Source organism: Zootoca vivipara, chromosome 4 (assembly GCF_965207765.1).
Source record: "Zootoca vivipara chromosome 4, rZooViv2.hap1.1, whole genome shotgun sequence".
Classification (NCBI taxonomy): domain Eukaryota; kingdom Metazoa; phylum Chordata; class Lepidosauria; order Squamata; family Lacertidae; genus Zootoca; species Zootoca vivipara.
The window spans coordinates 90,247,942-90,267,837 of record NC_142587.1 but is presented as its reverse complement, the minus strand read 5'-3'; the positions used below and the strand labels follow the sequence as shown (position 1 = coordinate 90,267,837).

The 19,896-nt window shown below is 45.7% G+C and overlaps 1 protein-coding gene across 2 annotated transcripts in view; it reads right to left on the bottom strand.

Moving 5' to 3' along the window:
- The window catches only part of NOX4 (NADPH oxidase 4), a 91,731-nt gene that overhangs the window by 45,813 nt on the left and 26,022 nt on the right, over positions 1-19,896 (bottom strand). For both annotated transcript variants that reach the window (XM_035116490.3, XM_060273886.2), the window contains exons 9-11: positions 16,334-16,556; positions 15,158-15,325; positions 11,826-11,888 (exon numbers count right to left, since the gene is read on the bottom strand). In XM_035116490.3, coding sequence (XP_034972381.3) covers positions 11,826-11,888; positions 15,158-15,325; positions 16,334-16,556 — 454 coding nt within the window. The remainder of the gene's footprint in view (positions 1-11,825; positions 11,889-15,157; positions 15,326-16,333; positions 16,557-19,896) is intronic.

Genomic DNA, 19,896 nt, shown 5'->3' with positions numbered 1-19,896 from the left:
CTGGGAAAGAGAGGAGGGGGGATCATAGCTGCCAAGTTTTCCCTTTTCTCGCGAGGAAGCCTATTCAGCATAAGGGAAAATCCCTTTTAAAAAAGGATAACTTGGCAGCTATGGGGGGGATGCCTCTGTATGTATCATATAGAAGCAAACCGGGTGTGATTTTTTTCCTAATTATTATTATTTATTCTTCCTTCTCTCGCCTGGAGATTTAATTAATGGAGCTATCAGTTGACAAAAGCACATGACCAATTGACTAAGATTACAGTACTATAACCACTTCAGCAATCATCATCATCATTCAATAAATGGAGACTTAATTAATGGAGCTATCAGTTGACAAAAGCACATGGCCAATTGACTAAGATTGCTATAACCATTTCAGCAATTACTATTATTATTATCATCATCATCATATTTTTATTTTGTTGATTTTATTGATTGATTGATATACCACCCTTTATCAAAAGATCCCAGGGCATTAAAACCATATTACAGAACAATAATGATAAAGACATAATAAAACATAGTAAGAAGTACAACAGCCCTGTAAGGTAGACCAGTATAATCAACCTCAGTACTGCGAATGGTGGGAGGGAGATGGTGCTGAAAGAACAGTGGCTTACCTAAAGGTACCAGACAACCTGGGTGAAATTCAACTATGTTTTACTCAAAGTAAACCCATTGAAATTAATGGACTTGGTCAGGTTCATTACTTCCAATGGGTCTACAACATGTAAAGCTTAGTTGAAACCACCACCAACACCCCTTTTGCCAAACTCTTGCCTTTCTTATGGTCATAGCTGCCAAGTTTTCCCTTTTCTCGCGAGGAAGCCTATTCAGCATAAGGGAAAATCCCTGTAAAAAAGGGATAACTTGGCAGCTATGCTTATGGTTTGCAAGGACTGCATTTGAGCATTTATAAGCCTTTTTCTCAACACTTTGTCTGCCATCAACACTTTTTTTTTAGATGTTGATTGTTATTTTTTGACATAGTTTAGTGCTTTTTCTAAGGCAGGATATTGCTAATTGAAATACATGCACGCCACACTAACCCTGCTTGCCCGATTCCCACGGAACACTCCAGTGGCATCACTTTAACAAATTACTCGTAAAAAGCCAGATTCCCCTCCTCTCCCCTTCGGAGTTTAGGAAGCATATTTCAACACTGTCTACAGATCCTCAGGGCTCCTTCGGGGATTCTTGGATACCTTGCTCTGCTGATAAATCCCGCAGAAGGAAATGTCATCTACAAACTAGACAGGGAGAATCCAAGTTTTGGCTAATACAGTGTAAACACATACACACACATGTGCCATGTTCTCTTGCATCTTTCATCTGTGTAATGCTGTACCAACTGCGTCCCATCAAGACTACTGCAGCCACCAGCCCGTCAAGTGATTACATTTCTATACTGCCCTTCACCCAAAGATTGCAGGGCAGTTTGCAATATAAAAACACAAAGATATATATACCATACAGTGGATGCTCAGGTTGCAAACATGATCCGTACGGGAGTCACGTTCACAACCCGCAATGTTCGCAACCCGCAGCGCTGCATCTGCGCATGCACGGGTCGTGATTCGGCGCTTCTGCGCATGCACAAAGTGCAATTTAGTGCTTCTGCGCATGTGTGAGCGCCGAAACCCGGAAGTAACCCATTCAGGTACATTTCCCCTGTGGGATGTTGGGAGGTGTGTGCCACTGGCTGAAGTTAGGCTACCCCACACAACCCCATTGCAGCCATTTAACATATGTGTTGGGGGTGTGTTTTGTGAATCTCCCAACCGTTAGATCAGAAACCCTGGCTAGATCTTGGTTCGTTCACACTAAATAGGGTTAAAACCAACCACGGTTTCCTGCATTTAGATGTAACAGGAAACTGTGGCGGAAAGCTTTAAATTCCCCTTGTGTGCATGCAGGAGGGAAGCTTACATTGGTTCTAACATTAGGAGGATGAGAGTAGTTCAGCATTATAGCATAGAATCATAGGAGTTGGAAGGGACCCTATGGGTCATCTAGCTCAACCCCCTGCAATGCAGTGGTCCTGCCCACAGCCGTCCCTGGTTGGGCTTAAACAACCAACCTTCTGGTTAACAGCAAGACACACTGATCCATTGTACCACACGAGGCGAATCCAAACAGCAAAGAGAACACACAGCTTCCTTTGTCCCTTTCTAAAATTTGTTATAGGGAGCTGGCTGGGATTGAACCAGGAACTTTTGTGTGTGTGTGTGTGTATAATATAAATTATTATTTTTATTTTTTATTAAATTTTATGTTTTACAATTTAAAATGCTCATTTTTACATCCTTAAGAAATCAGTGATTTCCCCTTTCCTCTTTCCATGGTTCATTTTACATATCATAAATCCCTGCATATTTTACAAAAAACTATGTCATTCAGCATTCCATTATTGCATCCATCAAAACTTATTCACACTGTTGAATTTATCTTAATGCTGCCAGCGTTTTCAGCTGTACACAATTTTTTCCCATATATTCAAAAAACGTTTTCCAATCTTCTCTAAACATATGTTCTTCCTGATATCTTATTCTAAGTCTGCAAGCTGTGCATATTCTGCGAGAGCTTAAGTTGCCACTCTTCTTTAGTTGGGCCCTCGCTCGTTTTCTATTTGGGGGCTAACGAAACAGAGGCCGGCGTAGTGGCATACAAAAATAACCTTTTTTTTTGACACCTCGAAATATCAGTCTGAATTATCCTCAACAGAAAGGACTCTGTGGGTTTTTGGGGGGGAAAGTACTATTAAACATTTTTTTCAATTCATTATGAATCATTTCCCAATACGCTTTTGCCCATTTACAAGTCCACCACATATGAAAGAATGTTCCCTTCACCTCTTTGTATCTCCAGCACTTATCTGATTCAGTCTTCTACATTTTAGCAAGCTTGATGTAGGCTTGAACCAGGAACCTTTTGCATTCAAAGCCTGCACTTACACTGTTGAGCTATAGAGATTCTCTATAGCTTTGAACCAGGTCAATATATTGATAAATCTGAAAGCTTGGAGCAGGCCAGTGGGGGCGGAAGAGCTCTTGCCTTCTGGCCCCACCGCCAGAATGCTTCACTTTCACCCATAGTTCTTGCTGAACAAAGTTGATGCACATATAATTTGTATTCACAGGCTGTCTCTGTGCAATCAGGGAATATTCATTTATGAAGGGAATAAGGTTTCAGCTGGTGAATGTATAAAGACCTGCTATGTGTTTATATACGGCACATCTCTGTTTATAGAGAGCTTGCACTGCCAAATTTCCATGGAAATCCTTAAGATCCATGCAGGCCAAGATTTATTTTTATATTTGTTTAAGCCCACAAAACAAAACATGCTGTCTTAGGATAGTTTCACGCACCTCTTGCCACAAAAATGGTCGTGTTCCGCTCTCGTTGCTTGTGAGAGAGCGGCTGGATGTGTACGAATCAGCTGTTGACAGTATAGCCATAAACATGATCAACTTTGGCTAAATGTCACTTGTCAAGCTGTGGGACCCAGGTGGCGTTGTGGTTAAACCACTGAGCCTAGGGCTTGCTGATCAGAAGGTCGGCGGTTCGAATCCCTGTGACGGGGTGAGCTCCCGTTGTTTGGTCCCAGCTACTGCCAGCCTAGCAGTTCGAAAGCATGTCAAAAATGCAAGTAGATAAATAGGAACCACTACAGCGGGAAGGTAAACGGCGTTTCCATGTGCTGCTCTGGTTTGCCAGAAGCGGCTTTGTCATGCTGGCCACATGACCTGGAAGCTATACGCCAGCTCCCTCGGCCAATAATGCGAGATGAGCGTGCAACCCCAGAGTCGGTCACGACTGGACCTAATGGTCAGGGGTCCTTTTACCTTTACACTTGTCAAGCTACTACTAGCAGCACAGCTACAGAGGCCAATTGATAAGTTGGCAACGTTGTCAATAAAACATGCACACAGCCAGTTCTCCAACAAGTGTCAGGTAATATCAATTCTAAATAAACAACACACAAAAATAATAGAGTTTAGTTTCAGAAACTAATCCCAAATTACTTGTTTAACGCAGCTCCTGCAAACAAATGCCTATCATGAGGGAAGAGAGTGGCAAAACTAATATTCAAGCTAACTCTGAAGTCTGCAGCCCACCAACTACTGTAGATCATAAAACTGTAGAATAATCTAGTCTGATCCCCTGAAGAATCCCAGACAGATGGACATCCAACTTCCAGTGAAGAAGGGGCCAACCACTTTCAAGGTAGTCTGTTCCCCTGTCAAGCAGATCTTACCATTAAAAGCTTCTTCCTAATGTTTAGTTGGAATCTCCTTTCTTGTAATTTGAATCCATTGGTTAGGGCCTTCCCCTCTGGGGCAGCAGAAAACAAGGGATGTACAAACACCTGCATTTTCTACAACTAACTCTGCTTATGAAGGTCACAGAACAGACAGAAAAAGATGAGGGAAGAAGCACTTCATTCCCACCAAGGCACACCACAAATAAGGACCAAACATCTTCACCTTGATCTGGTGTGCCCCTTCGATTATACAAAATTTGTGCTTGATTCCTTCCATCTGTTGCTCTGGTAGCCGGATGAAGGCAGGGGTGATTTTTATGCATCGATATATAGATATAGATGATATAGATGATATAAATATAGATGAAGGGACGCAGGTGGCGCTGTGGTCTAAACCACAGAGCCTAGGGCTTGCCGATCAGAAGGTTGGTGGTTCAAATCCACGTGAAGGGGTGAGCTCCTGTTGTTCTGTCCCAGCTCCTGCCCACTTAGCAGTTTGAAAGCACGTCAAAGTGCAAGTAGATAAATAGGTACCGCTCTGGGGGGGAAGGTAAACGGCGTTTCCGTGCACTGCTCTGGTTCGCCAGAAGTGGCTTAGTCATGCTGGCCACATGACCTGGAACCTGTCTGTGGACAAACACCGGCTCCCTCGGTCTATAGTGCAAGATGAGCGCCACAACCCCAGAGCCGTCCGCAACTGGACCTAATGGTCAGGGGTACCTTTACCTTTACCTTTATAGATATAGATATAGATATAGAGATTTCCCATGATATAAAATGAGCTTCTTTGTTACTAAAATAACTCTCAGGATTCACAGCAACTGCTGAGGTCACACAGAGCCCAAACAGCCAGCAAGCAGCCAAGCCTGACGTTCACACAAAAGAAAACTCACAGCTGTGATGGGAGTCATATGCACTTTGTCACTGGCTATAAGGCTGAAGCTATTTATATTTTAAAAAAGGATGCTCTATTGGATACCTGTTAAAACTGATCAGCCTTTCCCAACCTAGTACTCTCCAATTATTTTTGAACTACAATTCCCATCAGCCCCAGACAACATAGCCATGAAGCTTCAGGCCAAAACAGCTTAGAGGGCACTAGGTTGGGGAAGCCTGTAAGTAGAGGATTGCTTTCTGAAAATGAATGCTGGAGAACTATCAGCCGCTGCATGGGGGAATTGGGGTGGGAAGAATCACCACACTAATTGCCAATGGGGACAAGGTACTCGGGAATCTCAGAGCCACTTCTTAGGAGATAATTTGGTACTCAGAAACAAGTTATTCATGCATGCACTACTGCAGGAATGGAAAGCCTTGGGCCCTCCAGATGGTGCTGAACTACAACTCCCATCAGTACTAGTAAGCATGGGCCATGGCTAGGGATGATGGGAGTTGTAGTTCAGCGACATCTGGAGGGCCATTAATGGTCACTTCAGAATGGAAGCTAAAAGAAGTGAAAATACATCATACATAGGGGTCCTGAAAGGCTTATTGAATTGAATTTATTCTTACGGTCACAGACCAGCTTACAAAATCAGAAGAATCATAAAAATCATAAAACACAAAGATAATACACTAAAATTTACACAACAGGAACAATGCACACATACAGGCCCGGTGCGTCCATTTAGGTGGACTAGGACATTGCTTAGAAAGGAAATGCAAGAAGGCAAAATGGCTGTCCAACGAGGCCTTACGAATAGCGGAGGAGAGGAGGCAAGCAAAATGCAAGGGAGATAGGGAAAGATACAGGAAACTGAATGCAGATTTCCAAAAAACAGCAAGGAGAGACAAGAGGGTCTTCTTAAATGAGCAATGCAAAGAAATAGAGGAAAACAATAGAATGGGGAAAACCAGAGATCTGTTCAAGAAAATTGGAGATATGAAAGGAACATTTCGTACAAAGATTACCATAATCAAGGACAAAAGTGGTAAGGACCTAACAGAAGCAGAAGACATCAAGAAGAGGTGGCACGAATACACAGAGGAATTATACCAGAAAGATATGGAGGTCTCGTACACCCCAGGTAGTGTGGTTGCTGACCTTGAGCCAGACATCTTGCAGAGTGAAGTCAAATGGGCCTTAGAAAGCACTGCTAATAACAAGGCCAGTGGAAGTGATGATATTCCAGCTGAACTATTTAAAATTTTAAAAGATGATGCTGTTAAGGTGCTACACCCAATATGCCAGCAAGTTTGGAAAACTCAGCAATGGCCAGAGGATTGGAGAAGATCAGTCTACATCCCAATTCCAAAGAAGGGCAGTGCCAAAGAATGCTCCAACTACCGCACAATTGCGCTCATTTCACACGCTAGCAAGGTTATGCTTAAAATTCTACAAGGCAGGCTTAGGCAGTATGTGGACCGAGAACTCCCAGAAGTGCAAGCTGGATTTCGAAGGGGCAGAGGAACCAGAGACCAAATAGCAAACATGCGCTGGATTATGGAGAAAGCTAGAGAGTTCCAGAAAAATGTCTACTTCTGCTTCATTGACTATGCAAAAGCCTTTGACTGTGTCGACCACAGCAAACTATGGCAAGTTCTTAAAGAAATGGGAGTGCCTGATCACCTCATCTGTCTCCTGAGAAATCTCTATGTGGGACAAGAAGCTACAGTTAGAACTGGATATGGAATAACTGATTGGTTCAAAATTGGGAAAGGAGTACGACAAGGTTGTGTATTGTCTCCCTGCTTATTTAACTTATATGCAGAATTCATCATGCGAAAGGCTGGACTAGATGAATCCCAAGCAGGAATTAAGATTGCCGGAAGAAATATCAACAACCTCAGATATGCAGATGACACAACCTTGATGGCAGAAAGTGAGGAGGAATTAAAGAACCTTTTAATGAGGGTGAAAGAGGAGAGCGCAAAATATGGTCTGAAGCTCAACATCAAAAAAACCAAGATCATGGCCACTGGTCCCATCACCTCCTGGCAAATAGAAGGGGAAGAAATGGAGGCAGTGAGAGATTTTACTTTCTTGGGCTCCTTGATCACTGCAGATGGTGACAGCAGTCACGAAATTAAAAGACGCCTGCTTCTTGGGAGAAAAGCAATGACAAACCTAGACAGCATCTTAAAAAGCAGAGACATCACCTTGCCGACAAAGGTCCGTATAGTTAAAGCTATGGTTTTCCCAGTAGTGATGTATGGAAGTGAGAGCTGGACCATAAAGAAGGCTGATCGCCGAAGAACTGATGCTTTTGAATTATGGTGCTGGAGGAGACTCTTGAGAGTCCCATGGACTGCAAGAAGATCAAACCTATCCATTCTTAAGGAAATCAGCCCTGAGTGCTCCCTGGAAGGACAGATCGTGAAGCTGAGGCTCCAATACTTTGGCCACCTCATGAGAAGAGAAGAATCCTTGGAAAAGACCCTGATGTTGGGAAAGATTGAGGGCACTAGGAGAAGGGGACGTCAGAGGACAAGGTGGTTGGACAGTGTTCTCGAAGCTACGAACATGAGTTTGACCAAACTGCGGGAGGCAGTGCAAGACAGGAGTGCCTGGCGTGCTATGGTCCATGGGGTCACGAAAAGTCGGACACGACTAAACGACTAAACAACAACAGGACATTGCTTAGGGCGCGAAAATGGAGGGGGCGCTGCCGAGCCTGCCCCGCAAAACCCCCGTGCCACCGCCGCCCTCCCAAGGCGCGCACTTGTGCTCCTCCCGCCTATGGAGGAGACACCTAGAACTCCCCAGCGGCGGAGGCCGCAGCGAGCGAGCGGCGGCGGTAGTGGCGGCAAGCGCCCGCAGCCGAAGCCTTCAGCTATGGGCGCTGCCGCCGTCGCCCACCCGCTCGCTCGCCGAGGAGCCCCCAGCGTCCCCTCCATAGGCGGGAGGAGCGTGAGCCAAAAGGAGAGCTCAGTGCCCTCCTGCCCACGGAGGGGATGCTGTGAGCTCCCCAGAGGCTGCAGTGAGCAAGCGGCAGCAGCGCCCGCAGCTGAAGCCTTCAGCTATGGGCGCTGCTGCAGCCGCCGCTGCTGAGAAGCCACAGGCGGGAGGGCGCCGAGCTCCCCCCTTGGCCCGTGCTCCTCCCACCAATGGAGGGGACACAGGGGCATCAGCGGCGTGTGTGCGTGCGTCATGATGCATGCGCCCGGGGGGCGCCAGAAAGTGTTTTGCTTAGGGCGCAAAAAGCCCTAGCATCGCGCCTGCACACACATATATATGTATACAGCACAGCAGCATTAAAAATGTATAAATTGGAACTAGGACACTAAAATATAGCCTAAAGATTACCATTTGGGGTCTTATTCATTGCGGTAGCACCGCTTGTTCTCTGAGCTTCATGGCTGCTGCACAGAATTTGGCCACTTTTAGCGTAATCTCAGGGTCCGTATCCTCTACAAGGAGTTTAAGACATTGGAATTCATTTAAAGAATTTTGTATAACCGGGTAAATGAAAGCCCAGCGTATGTCATTATAAAAACGTGAGAGGCAGATTCTACCGCCGGCAGGCCGCAGGGGCAGACTCGTTCCGCATATGGTTTACCTGCGAATCTTCCCTGCAATAAGGCAGATGGCAATACAAGGGTAAATGCCCGTCTATATTTAGGTATTTGTAATTTTATCAAATACTTTGCTGGGGAGAATCATACGTAGGGGTCCTGAAAGGCACTGAGCCCTATGAGGAGAAATGGTGGCATTATTGTACAGTATTTTTGTTTTTGGGGGGTTGCAAATAACTTTGGCGCTCCTTCTTTTTAAGTAAGAAGCAGTGTATAAATTTGATCAACCTAAACCAGGCATCCCCAAACTGCGGCCCTCCAGATGTTTTGGCCTACAACTCCCATGATCCTTAGCTAACAGAACCAGTGGTCGAGGAAGATGGGAAATGTAGTCCAAAACATCTGGAGGGCCGAAGTTTGGGGATGCCTGACCTAAACCAACCTAAACCAAACCCAATGCTACACATTGCTGCAAATGCATAACCTGCATAACCTGAGGCATCTTTATATAAACTACATGGCAGCAGCAGGATTGCCAACTTAAAAAATAAATAAATGGTACCGCTCTTGGGAGTACAATTCTATGGTTCTATGTTCCTAACTTGCATCAGCTGCAGCCAGCAGGGCTGATAGGACTACAACTCCCATCTTCAGTGGTGCTTATCCACCCTTGCTACCAACTTGCATCCTCTATCACAGCATTCTCCAACCTGGTGCCCTCCAGAGGTTTCGGGGCTACAAATCCCATCAGTTGTAGGCAGCATCCAGAGAGCACCAGGCTGGAGATGGCAGAGAGACTGAGTCAGCATCACATCATTTTTCGGGGGGAAATAGTGGGATACAAGAGAAACTAAAGTATGCTGAGAAAGCTGGCAAAAATTCTCATGCTGCCAGTGTTGCTACTTAGTCAGCGCAAGTAGGTCAGACAGGAGCGGGAGGGGAGGCAGACGACAGTATTAATATATTGCCTACATTTTCTATGAGCGCAGCCCCAAGTCTCGCATTACACTCAAAGCAGGGGGCACTCACACATACAAATCTCTAGGCAAAAGAGCAGCCCCAGGCACAACACGACCTAGGATTTTTTTTAGAGGAAAATTTCTGTCCGTTCCTTTGGCTGGGCAGAAAAAAAGGGGTTAGAGGTTTCTGAAGTCTCACCCGTCATTGGAATGCCATTAAAAACAACAACAAAATTGTATTTTGTTCAAAAGTAGCAGACATGCAATTAAGAGGCTCACAGTATTGCCGGAAATACAAAGCAGGAGGTCAGAATTCCAGCGACACATTTAGGCTTCTCTTCCCCAAGCACTGACTCCTACTACTGTAGTGGCATAGAAGGTACGCACTGGGGAATCTGCCAGCCAGCTTCGGAGAGGGAATGGCAAAGGCTTGCATCTCTCGAGGGACGTGTCCTTTTTAGGTTGTGAGCCTGTGGCTAAGGATTGTCTCGTTTTGATTGGACTTTTTGGCTGAAGAACAGAAGTACAAATTATCCAAATGGAATCTCTTTGGCCCTGTATACCTGAAGGAGCATCTCCACCCCCATCGTTCTGCCCAGACACGGAGGTCCAGCTCAGAGGGCCTTCTGGCGGTTCCCTCCCTGCGAGAAGTGAGATTACAGGAAACCAGGCAGAGCGACGTCTCAGTATTAATGCCCACCCTGTGGAACACCCTCCTGTCAGATGTCAAGCAAATAAACAGCTATATATGACTTTTAGAAGACATCTGAAGGCAGCCCTGTACAGGGAAGCTTTAAATGGTTGATGTTTTATTGTGTTTTTAATATTTGTTGGGGGACACCCAGAGTGGCTGGGGCAACCCAGTCAGATGGGTGGCATATTATTATTATTATTATTATTATTATTATTATTATTAGTGAGATTCATTTCAATCTTTATATTTTTTTAAAAATATACGTCTATACAACACTCTGTTTTTGTTTGTAACAAAAAAGAAAATGATGGCAACTGAAGCAAGGATACTTTGTATAACTCACAATACACATGACACTACAATTTATGAAAAGGGGGGAAAAGAAAGAAAAGGAAAGAATGAAAGAAAGAAAAGAAAAGATAAAGATAAAGAAGAAAAAGTAGTTGAGGTTTTAAAAGACTTCCAAACATTCTCATTATATGTTAACAGTTAAATACACTTTTACCGCACAGTAACTTTTTTCTTCTATTTTTTATCGTATTTCTATGTAGATTGTCAATTACCTTTATATACTACAAGGCTCAGTCTAGGTCTGCCAGGACCATGATTCTTCAAATATTCTTTAAATATTCTTCATTCCTTGTGGACTTTTTTGTTTTGTTTGGCCTCTAACTCTTCCCGTCACATTTGCTGCCACTATTATTATTGTTGTTGTTGTTGTTGTTATTATTATTATTATTATTAGTCCCAAAGGACACCCTCCACCACTGCCTGCAGGGCCGTCAAACTATCACAGCCATGTCATGTGAGTTGGGACACTGCTATTGTGCCACTCATGGCTTTTAACATTAAGGAAAGGTTAAAAATGGGTTTCAATAACCATATGGACACATGGCATCCTACTTTTAACGTTCATAATGCATTATAAAAATGGGACACCACAGGCTGCTGCAGAGCAACCAGCAACCGGCAGTAGGGAGACAGCATTTTGACGAAAGAAACAAAGGTTTTTAAAAAAGCTTTATTTTTACAAGTACGCCCTGTGATGTTTTAGAACAATATAGCTAATACTGTTCTAATAACATTAAGCAGATCTATATAGATCCTGCCCAGGACTCAGGTAGGGCATACCTAGATATGATTCTGGTGTTTCATCCGTGTTCAATCTCACCTATTTCCTAAAGCCACCATGTTAGTTCACAGGAGACACACACTCTCAGGCTCATTCCCAGTGGGGGTGGGGAGAAAATACTGCCCTGCCTTACAGGGTTATTGTGAGGCTTACAAGAAGATGGTGCATGTGAACAGCTCTGAGCAACAACGTTCTAATTGGTGACGGGGTACAAAACGAACCAGCAAATTTGACAAAGGAAAATATCGGCGCATTCGTTTGCCACAGATGCGTAGAGAGCAAATACCAATAGCACAAATATTAAAAGTTATTCCTTACCAGAGTTAGGGTGAATGGGTGGCTTTCTACCGATGACACGCTGGGACAATGCAGAATGATGTACTGAAATGGCAAAGATGTCTCTTAGAGATGCTGCTTCTAATATGCACTAAGTCTTCCCCACTTCCCTCCAGAAACTCAGACTCCCAATCAGATTCCCCAACCCTGTTTGTTTTAGCTCTGCAGATTTTATTCCTCTGACCTCATTTGTAAAATGCTTTGTTGCAGCATAGTTCCTTTTAAGCATTCATACATAACGCGCCCACTCCAATTGCTTTCTCTCAAGCTGTTGTTTTATTAGATGGCTGGTGTTTCTAGCGATATTTGGCACTGGAGTTTGTGGGGTGGATAATAATAATAATAATAATAATAATAATAATAATAATAATAATAATAATTTATTATTTATACCCCACCCATCTGGCTGGGTTTCCCCAGCCACTCTGGGCGGCTTCCAACAGAAAAATAAAACACAGTAATCTATTAAACATTAAAAGCCTCCCTGAACAGGGCTGTCTTCTAAAAGTCTGGTAGTTGTTTTCCTCTTTGCAACATGATTACCATTGGATTTTATTATCCAAATATGCGGCAAAAAACCAACACATTTTGAGTATCAATACAAGGAGCCCAGTATAAACTGCTGCTATGGTACAGCTAGGCTTAACAACATTTATTCAGAGATGTGATTTAAATGTTGGAAGTGCTCAGCCACAAAAGCTCATCTGCTCCATACTTGGGGGGATCACCAAGTGGCATTTGGTTTTTTTGGAGCAGGAGTATGGAATTGGCTCTGCTGATGCATTTACATCAAGATAGAGATGTTCAACAGTGAAACGGTCTCCCTCAGGAGGTTGGGGACTCTCCTACCTTGGAGGTTTTCAAGCAGAGGTTGGGTGGCCATCTGTCATGGATGCTTTAGCTGAGATTCCTGCACTTGGGAACATTGGCGTCCCTTCCAACTCTATGATTCTATGATATCGCTTTAAATGTATAGTGTAAATGGGTCCCAACCCAGCAAATACTAGTTGCTGGGAAGAGATAGTCTTCTTGCCTTGCCTGTTGTCTTCCCAGAAGCCCAGGGCCGGCTCGCCCATTGGCCCTAGTGGCGCGGGGCACCATGGCGCTGGGGCGCTGAGGGGGCGCTGAGGGGCTCTGAGGGGCGCCCCAGCAAGTGGGGGAGCTGCGCGGCAGCCTCCCTTTCCCTCCTCCTGGACGCCCGCCAGCCACGCCACTCGGGGGAGAGAGGTAAACGAGCGGAGCAGGGGCACTAGGACCCTGTTCCGCTCTGCAGTGCCAGGGTCATCCCTCACCCCGGCGCTGCGTTTCATTGGTAGAGGTGATGCCACATGGCAGCAGCTCTACCAATGAAACGCAGCAAGGAGGCGATGGCAGGAAGGTGCCTAGCGGGGCCCGAGCACTGGCTGCAGCCTCAGCTACCGCCGGCGCCACGTCCTCGTCTTCCTCCTGCTCGGCTGTGCTCCCCGCGGCAAGGGAGGCCGTCAGCCGGCCAGACTTGCACCATGGAAGGAGCGCTGCTGCTGGTGCTGCTGCGTTAGCGGCACTGCCCCTGTTGCTTGGGATCCTGCCCGAGAGAGAGCGCAGACGCCGGCAGAGGGATGAGCGGTAGTGAGGCGCCCCCGGGCCTGGCTCAAGCTCGGCGCCCTGCCGCTTTGTGCACTACTTTGTGCTGTGTGGGATCGATGCCGACAGCTGGCTGGAGCCGAACGAGCTGGCGGGTAAGTCGAGGAGGGAAATGGAGACAAAGACGGGGGCTGGGCTGGGCTGGGGGGGATCCTGTATCCGTTTCTCCTTGCGAGGCACACAGTCCCTGCTCGGCCCTGGTTCGCTGCTGCCTTGCTCCTTCTCTCCCCGCACTGCTCCCCAGAGCCTGCTTGCATCCCCTCCCCTCCAAGGCTGTGCGCTCCCACAACGGCTCCCACAACAGCTCAGGAGGAGCCCTCTTCCAAACACCGGTCCCCGGTGTTTTTTTTTTTTTAAGAGTGGGGGTGGGGGGTGCCTGAGGGATCCCTGCACCAGGGCGCCCGATGAGCTTAAGACGGCCCTGCAGAAGCCCCTGGGTTGGCACTCTTGGAAGCAGGGTGTTAGCTGAGACGGACCCCTGGCCTGATCCAGCTATGGTCTTAAACACTCAGTTTTTACTGAGTTTGGCTCTCTCTGAGAACACATGGATTGGGTTTGCAGCCTAACCTTAATTCCAGTTTCCGCTCCTACCCCACTCTCCTGCATCTTCTCACTCACATGTAATACTAGACCTCATGGACATCCAACAAAGATGAAGCCTGAAGAATCATAGAATCATAGAGTTGGAAGAGACCACAAGGGCCATCCAGTCCAACCCCCTGCAAAGCAGGAAACACCATCAAAGCATTCCTGACAGATGGCTGTCACACCTCTGCTTAAAGACCTCCAAAGAAGGAGACTCCACCACACTCCTTGGGAACAAATTCCACTGCTGAACAGCTCTTACTGTCAGGAAGTTCTTCCTAATGTTTAGGTGGAATCTTCCTTCTTGTAGTTTGAATCCATTGCTCCGTGTCCGCTTCTCTGGAGCAGCAGAAAACAACCTTTCTCCCTCCTCTATATGACATCCTTTTATATATTTGAACATGGCTATCATATCACCCCTTAACCTTCTCTCCTCCAGGCTAAACATACCCAGCTCCCTAAGCCATTCCTCATAAGGTATCATTTCCAGGCCTTTGAACATTTTGGTTGCCCTCTTCTGGACACGTTCCAGCTTGTCAGTATCCTTCTTGAACTGTGGTGCCCAGAACTGGACACAGTACTCCAGGTGAGGTCTGACCAGAGCAGAATACAGTGGTACTATTACTTCCCTTGATCTAGATGCTATACTCCTATTGATGCAGCCCAGAATTGCATTGGCTTTTTTAGCTGCTGCATCACACTGTTGACTCATGTCAAGTTTGTGGTCTACCAAGACTCAGAAGATGCAAAACGAAGTGATTTTTTTCCGCACCGTGCAGTGCTAAACTGTGGAACTTGCACCTCCAGGAACCAATGACGGTCACTGATGTGGGTGGCTTTCAAAGGAGATTAGACAAATCCAAGGAAGATAAGGGAATCAATGTCTACTAACCATGATGGCCATTCTCTGCCTCCACAGTTGGAGGCAGCAACGCTTTGGAATACAGTTCCTGGAAGCCAGAGGAGGGGGAAATGCTCTCGAGTTCCGGTCCTGCTTGCTGGTTTCCCAGAGGCATGTGAGAACACTGGCCTGATCTAGCAGGCTCTTCTGATGTTCAGAACACAAGAGTTCAGTGGCCGGGAATAGCATCCGACCATTAGCTCACCTGTCCAGGTCTGGCTTTGAAGTCCTCCTTCACCATCCGCACCTCAAGGACATCGCAGGGGTGGCTGACGGCCGCAGTTATCGTGACAGGTTTGTTGCTACTACAGATGTAGCGGTAAAGCCTTTCGGCACAGTACAAACACAATGGTCCAGAGATCCAGAGCCATGTCTGAAAAGTGGGGGACATGACAAAAGTCTTCTAAGCCAAAGCATTGGCTAGTAAGCCAGTATTCAAAACCCAGACTCACTACTGTAGGCCACAGGAGAAGCCACAAACTATCGGGATATGCTTCCATGGAGTCACAGATTTGAATCTGGGTCCACTCAGGCCTTCTCTGACACTCTAAGCACTACACCGCAGTTACAGCAAAACACTTCATCTTAGAAGAGGCATTGCCATCTCTTGCAAAGAAAAGAGGGAAGTCCCCATTTAGAATTGTGCTTTGCACTTGCAGTTGTTATAAATACCTGCATTAAAAATAAAACTTTAAAAAGTCTGCTAACAAAATACATTTACAGTGGTGCCTCGCTTAACGAATGCCCTGCTTAACGAAATTTCCGCTTAACAAAAGGATTTTTCGAGCGGAGGTTGCCTCGCTAGACGAATTTGTTTTATGAAAAATTTGTCTAGCAAATCGTGGTTTCCCATAGGAATGCATTGAAATTCAATTAATGTGTTTCTATGGGCAAAACAAAATCCCCCCCCCCAAATCAATGCATTCCTATGGGATTCGCTAGACGAATTTTCCGTTGTAAGAAAAGACCTGTGGAACGAATTAAATTCGTCTAGCGAGGCACCACTGTAGTCCAGCAACCTTTAGTTTAACTGACAACCTTTAGTCAGCTGTTTTAGTTGCAGCAATCCCTATTCACTGATTAAACGTTGCGGCAGACTTCTGTTTAGCCAGATTGCCTCCGGCTTGTATGCCCCTTAGTCCCTCTGCTTTATCTTCCAAACCATCTCCTCAGACGTGAAACAGAACCACAAAGGCACACATACGTAAGTTTGAAATATTGGCCTAAATGACCATTTCTCCTTTCCTCAAACTTATCTGGAAACAGCTCCCCCCCCCCAAGGAGTTGGAATGTTTAGGAACATTCCGTGCTTTCACATCAGCAAAGCCAATTGGTTTCTTCGCCACCACAAGCAAAACACAGCGAAGGTGTCCATACAAACCTCGGGGAAATGGGCTTGAAATTTCGGTTCCTCGGTGCACACAAAGCTGCTTTGAAGAAGCGGTTCCAGCTCCACCAACCCTCCAGGGAGAGGCTCCAGGGCATTTTCAGGGGGCAGCTTTTCAAAACCAGCCGCAAATTGCGTCTCCTCTTGAATTGTTGCATTAGGGTTCAAACACCCCGGCGGGTGCTCCTTTAGATTAGTTTGGTATTTCAGAACTCCCCTAGAGAAATACAAAGAGAGAAATGTTTTGTTTTCTTCTCCTTTTTAAAAATGTGCGCTTTCTCCATCTGAAGTTCTGATGTGCAAAAAATAACTGATCAAAATGCACAACCTTGATCATCATAAGCCATGCATATCTTGCAGTTTCCTGTGTGAGCCAGATCTGTACACTCTACACCTGTTCCCCCCACTCCGCTGGCCTGGGCGGCGGAGGCAGCCTCCCCGCTGCCGCTGCTTCCTCCCGCTCGACTCTTGGCCACACGCAACTGTCTCAACGGGAAGGAAGGGGCATTGCCCAGAGGCATCCGCGGCTTCGGATTGGCTGCAGGAGCTTCCTGCGGCCAATCCGAAGCCGCGCCAGCATCGTGGAAGTCAGTCCCCACGCAGCAATGCCGCCACGCCACGCCGGTTTAGCATGGGGACTGACCGAGTGGGCAGCAGGGTCCACAAGGTTCACGGGCCGGATTAACAAGCCGGGTGGGCTGCATCCGGCCCCCAGGGCTTAGTTTGCCGACCCCTGACCTAAGCCCTCAGCTCAGAAAATCAGCCATCAGCAAAAGCCACCTCAGAGCAGAGCTTTATAGTATCAATTCTTTAGGGAACGATCCTGTCCTTCTATTAATTTTATGGTTAGCGGCATATTATGCTTCAGCGGGAGAGAAAGGAAGGGAAATAACTTGTCTTCTATTGAAACAAGGCCAATATTGGCCTTTGCAGAAATAATATGCCTGAGAGCCCTGGTTTCAGACTTGCATTTATATTAAAATGAAGGGGATTTGAAGACACAGTTAGGAATCAGGGGGGGGGGGCAATACAAGGAAATCCAGTTCTGCCCATAAAACACACATGAATAGTGAGGTGCCAAGGTAAGAAATTCCTCTGGGTTCCCCTCTTTTTCCAATAGATGTTATTGCATATAATAAACAACACTCTTCATTGAAGAAGATGTGAAGCAACACTGGAAAAATGTAATAAACTACATCCTGTGTTATCCCTCTTAAGGAGGGAGGGAATAACTCAAAGGCAAATATTCCTCTGTTTGGCTTCTGTTCTGTACGATCAAATAAGTTTTCTAACTTCTGTTTTGCTGGAGTAAACACAATAAAAATAAAACAAAGGAAAAGAAATAACTGACTTAAAACTACCTGATTTGTTTTTGAAAGCTAAAAGACCACAGCCATTCTATTATTTATTAAATTTGTACATCGTGTTCCATTAGGGTTGCCAGACTCAATAGTGGACAGGACTTCTGTGCCTTTAATTGCCCTGCTCTCCTTTGAGTCTGGAAACCTTAAAGAGAAACCAGAAGACCCTTTGCTTGGAAATTAAACAAAGGGTCTGCTGGTTTCTCTTTAAGGTTTCCAGACTCAAAAGAAAGCAGGGCAACTAAAGGCACAGAAGTCCTGTCCTCTATTGAGTCTGGCAACCCTATGTTTCATCCATAGATCTCAGGGCATTTTACAACTTAGCGGTAGCATATGCAGTCAGAAGGCAATCCCTGGTATCTGCAGGTCTAGGGAAAATGCATGTTCGAAACCCGGGAGATGGGTTGCCTGTTGCTGGGTTACAACTCCCAACATTCCCGGCCAAAGAGGTTCCCTGTTCTGTCTCTGTATGAGGTGCTGCTCAGGGCTCATCTGCTACCAATCAGGAGGGATGCTCTGGCTAGTGATTTATTCAGGGGGTGGGGAACTGGTTTGGGACTTCTTGGAGATAGACCACCCTAACCTTACATGCTTGAGGGGAGGAAAATGAAAACCTTTTTCAGATGCAGGAGTATATACACAAGACATACTCTCCTGAAAGGGACATGTTGCAGTGAATCATTCTACTAATGCCCTGATCCTCTGCCAAGATATACAATCTATTATTGCGAATTTAGAAACGCACAAAGCACTTGACAGCAGAAGCAGTGCTACATTATTCATTTTCGTCGCCGGCGCTGACTTAGGAGACTATACCTAAAAATGCCAAAAAATACAGTGGCTCTGCTTAGTGCTGGGCTGAAACCCCTCTCCTAATTTTGCATCCCCATTCACAAAATCAGGAGGGAGACATGGGGTCAAAACTCATGGGCACTCCTCTTCCGCCATGGCTTATGGGTGCCATTTTGTTTCCCCCAGAATACCCGTGAGAACCATGCTAAGTAATCATGGATATATTTTCTCAGTGGTGTGAGTAGGATACTCTAGTTTGTGTACATTGACGGAATTGTGAAGAGGGGGCTTGGGATAGGAACCTAGGAAGCTGCCTTAAACCAAGCCAGACCAATGATCCATCTAGCTCAGAATGGCCAGCAATGATTGGCAGTCGTTCTCCAGGATTTCAGACAAGGTTCTCTCCTAGGAGTTGCCAAGGATTGAACCTGGGGCAGCCTGTATTCAAGACAGGTGCTTTAACATTGAGCAATGGCCCTCCCCAAAATCTTAGGAATGTAGGGATTCAAGTGCAAACATATTATCCAGGCCGTGTGAATGAGTCGACTTGCAAAACAATTGAAGGAAAGCTGGGGTTTATATTTAAGGATTTAACGGCACATATTGGCTGTTGACCTCAAACACATGCATACAGCAGCCACTCATATCACAGATCACCTCTAGCAAACAAGATTTGTTCCCCATTGAGCAGGCATGGAGGTTGGTCCTTGTGCTTTCAGGAACGGGATATTTCCATGTTATTTGATTCCAGGAAAAGATCTCTTTGCAGCCTCCTTAACCTTGAAAATCGCAAGAGTAAAGAGACCAAATTTGGGGTGGTACACAGGCATACAAATCCCAGGTTCAATCATCAGTCATCTGTAGGCAGGGCTTGGAATATCCACCCTCTGAAATCATGGAGAGCTTTGACCAATGAGTGAAGACAATAAAAACACAAGAGGTTAAAAAAAAGTAAAGGTAAAGGATCCCTGGACAATTCAGTCCAGTAAAGGCGACTATGGGGTTGCGGAGCTCATCTCGCTTTCAGGCCGAGGGAGCCACCGTTGGTCCACAGACAGCTTTCTGGGTCAGGTGGCCAGCATCACTAAACCGCTTCTGGCACAATGGAACACCAAATCAAAGTTTATTAAACGGTCATAGACCAAATCAACTCATACAGCTATTCAACAAGGATAGCACAAAAATAAACAGAAGACAAATTCAATACAATTTGGCCAAAACCACACTTTAATATAATGGACCAAGATAAAATTAGATAATCGCATTCGCCTGCGCACTGACATTGGAAAACTCTTGTTTCCTGCGTCTGATAGCAGAAACACATAATTTGGCAGCATTGACCTTGTCTTCTACCAAGGCTTTCAGGCATTGGAAATCTGATTCATTTTTAAGCTTTTGCAAGGC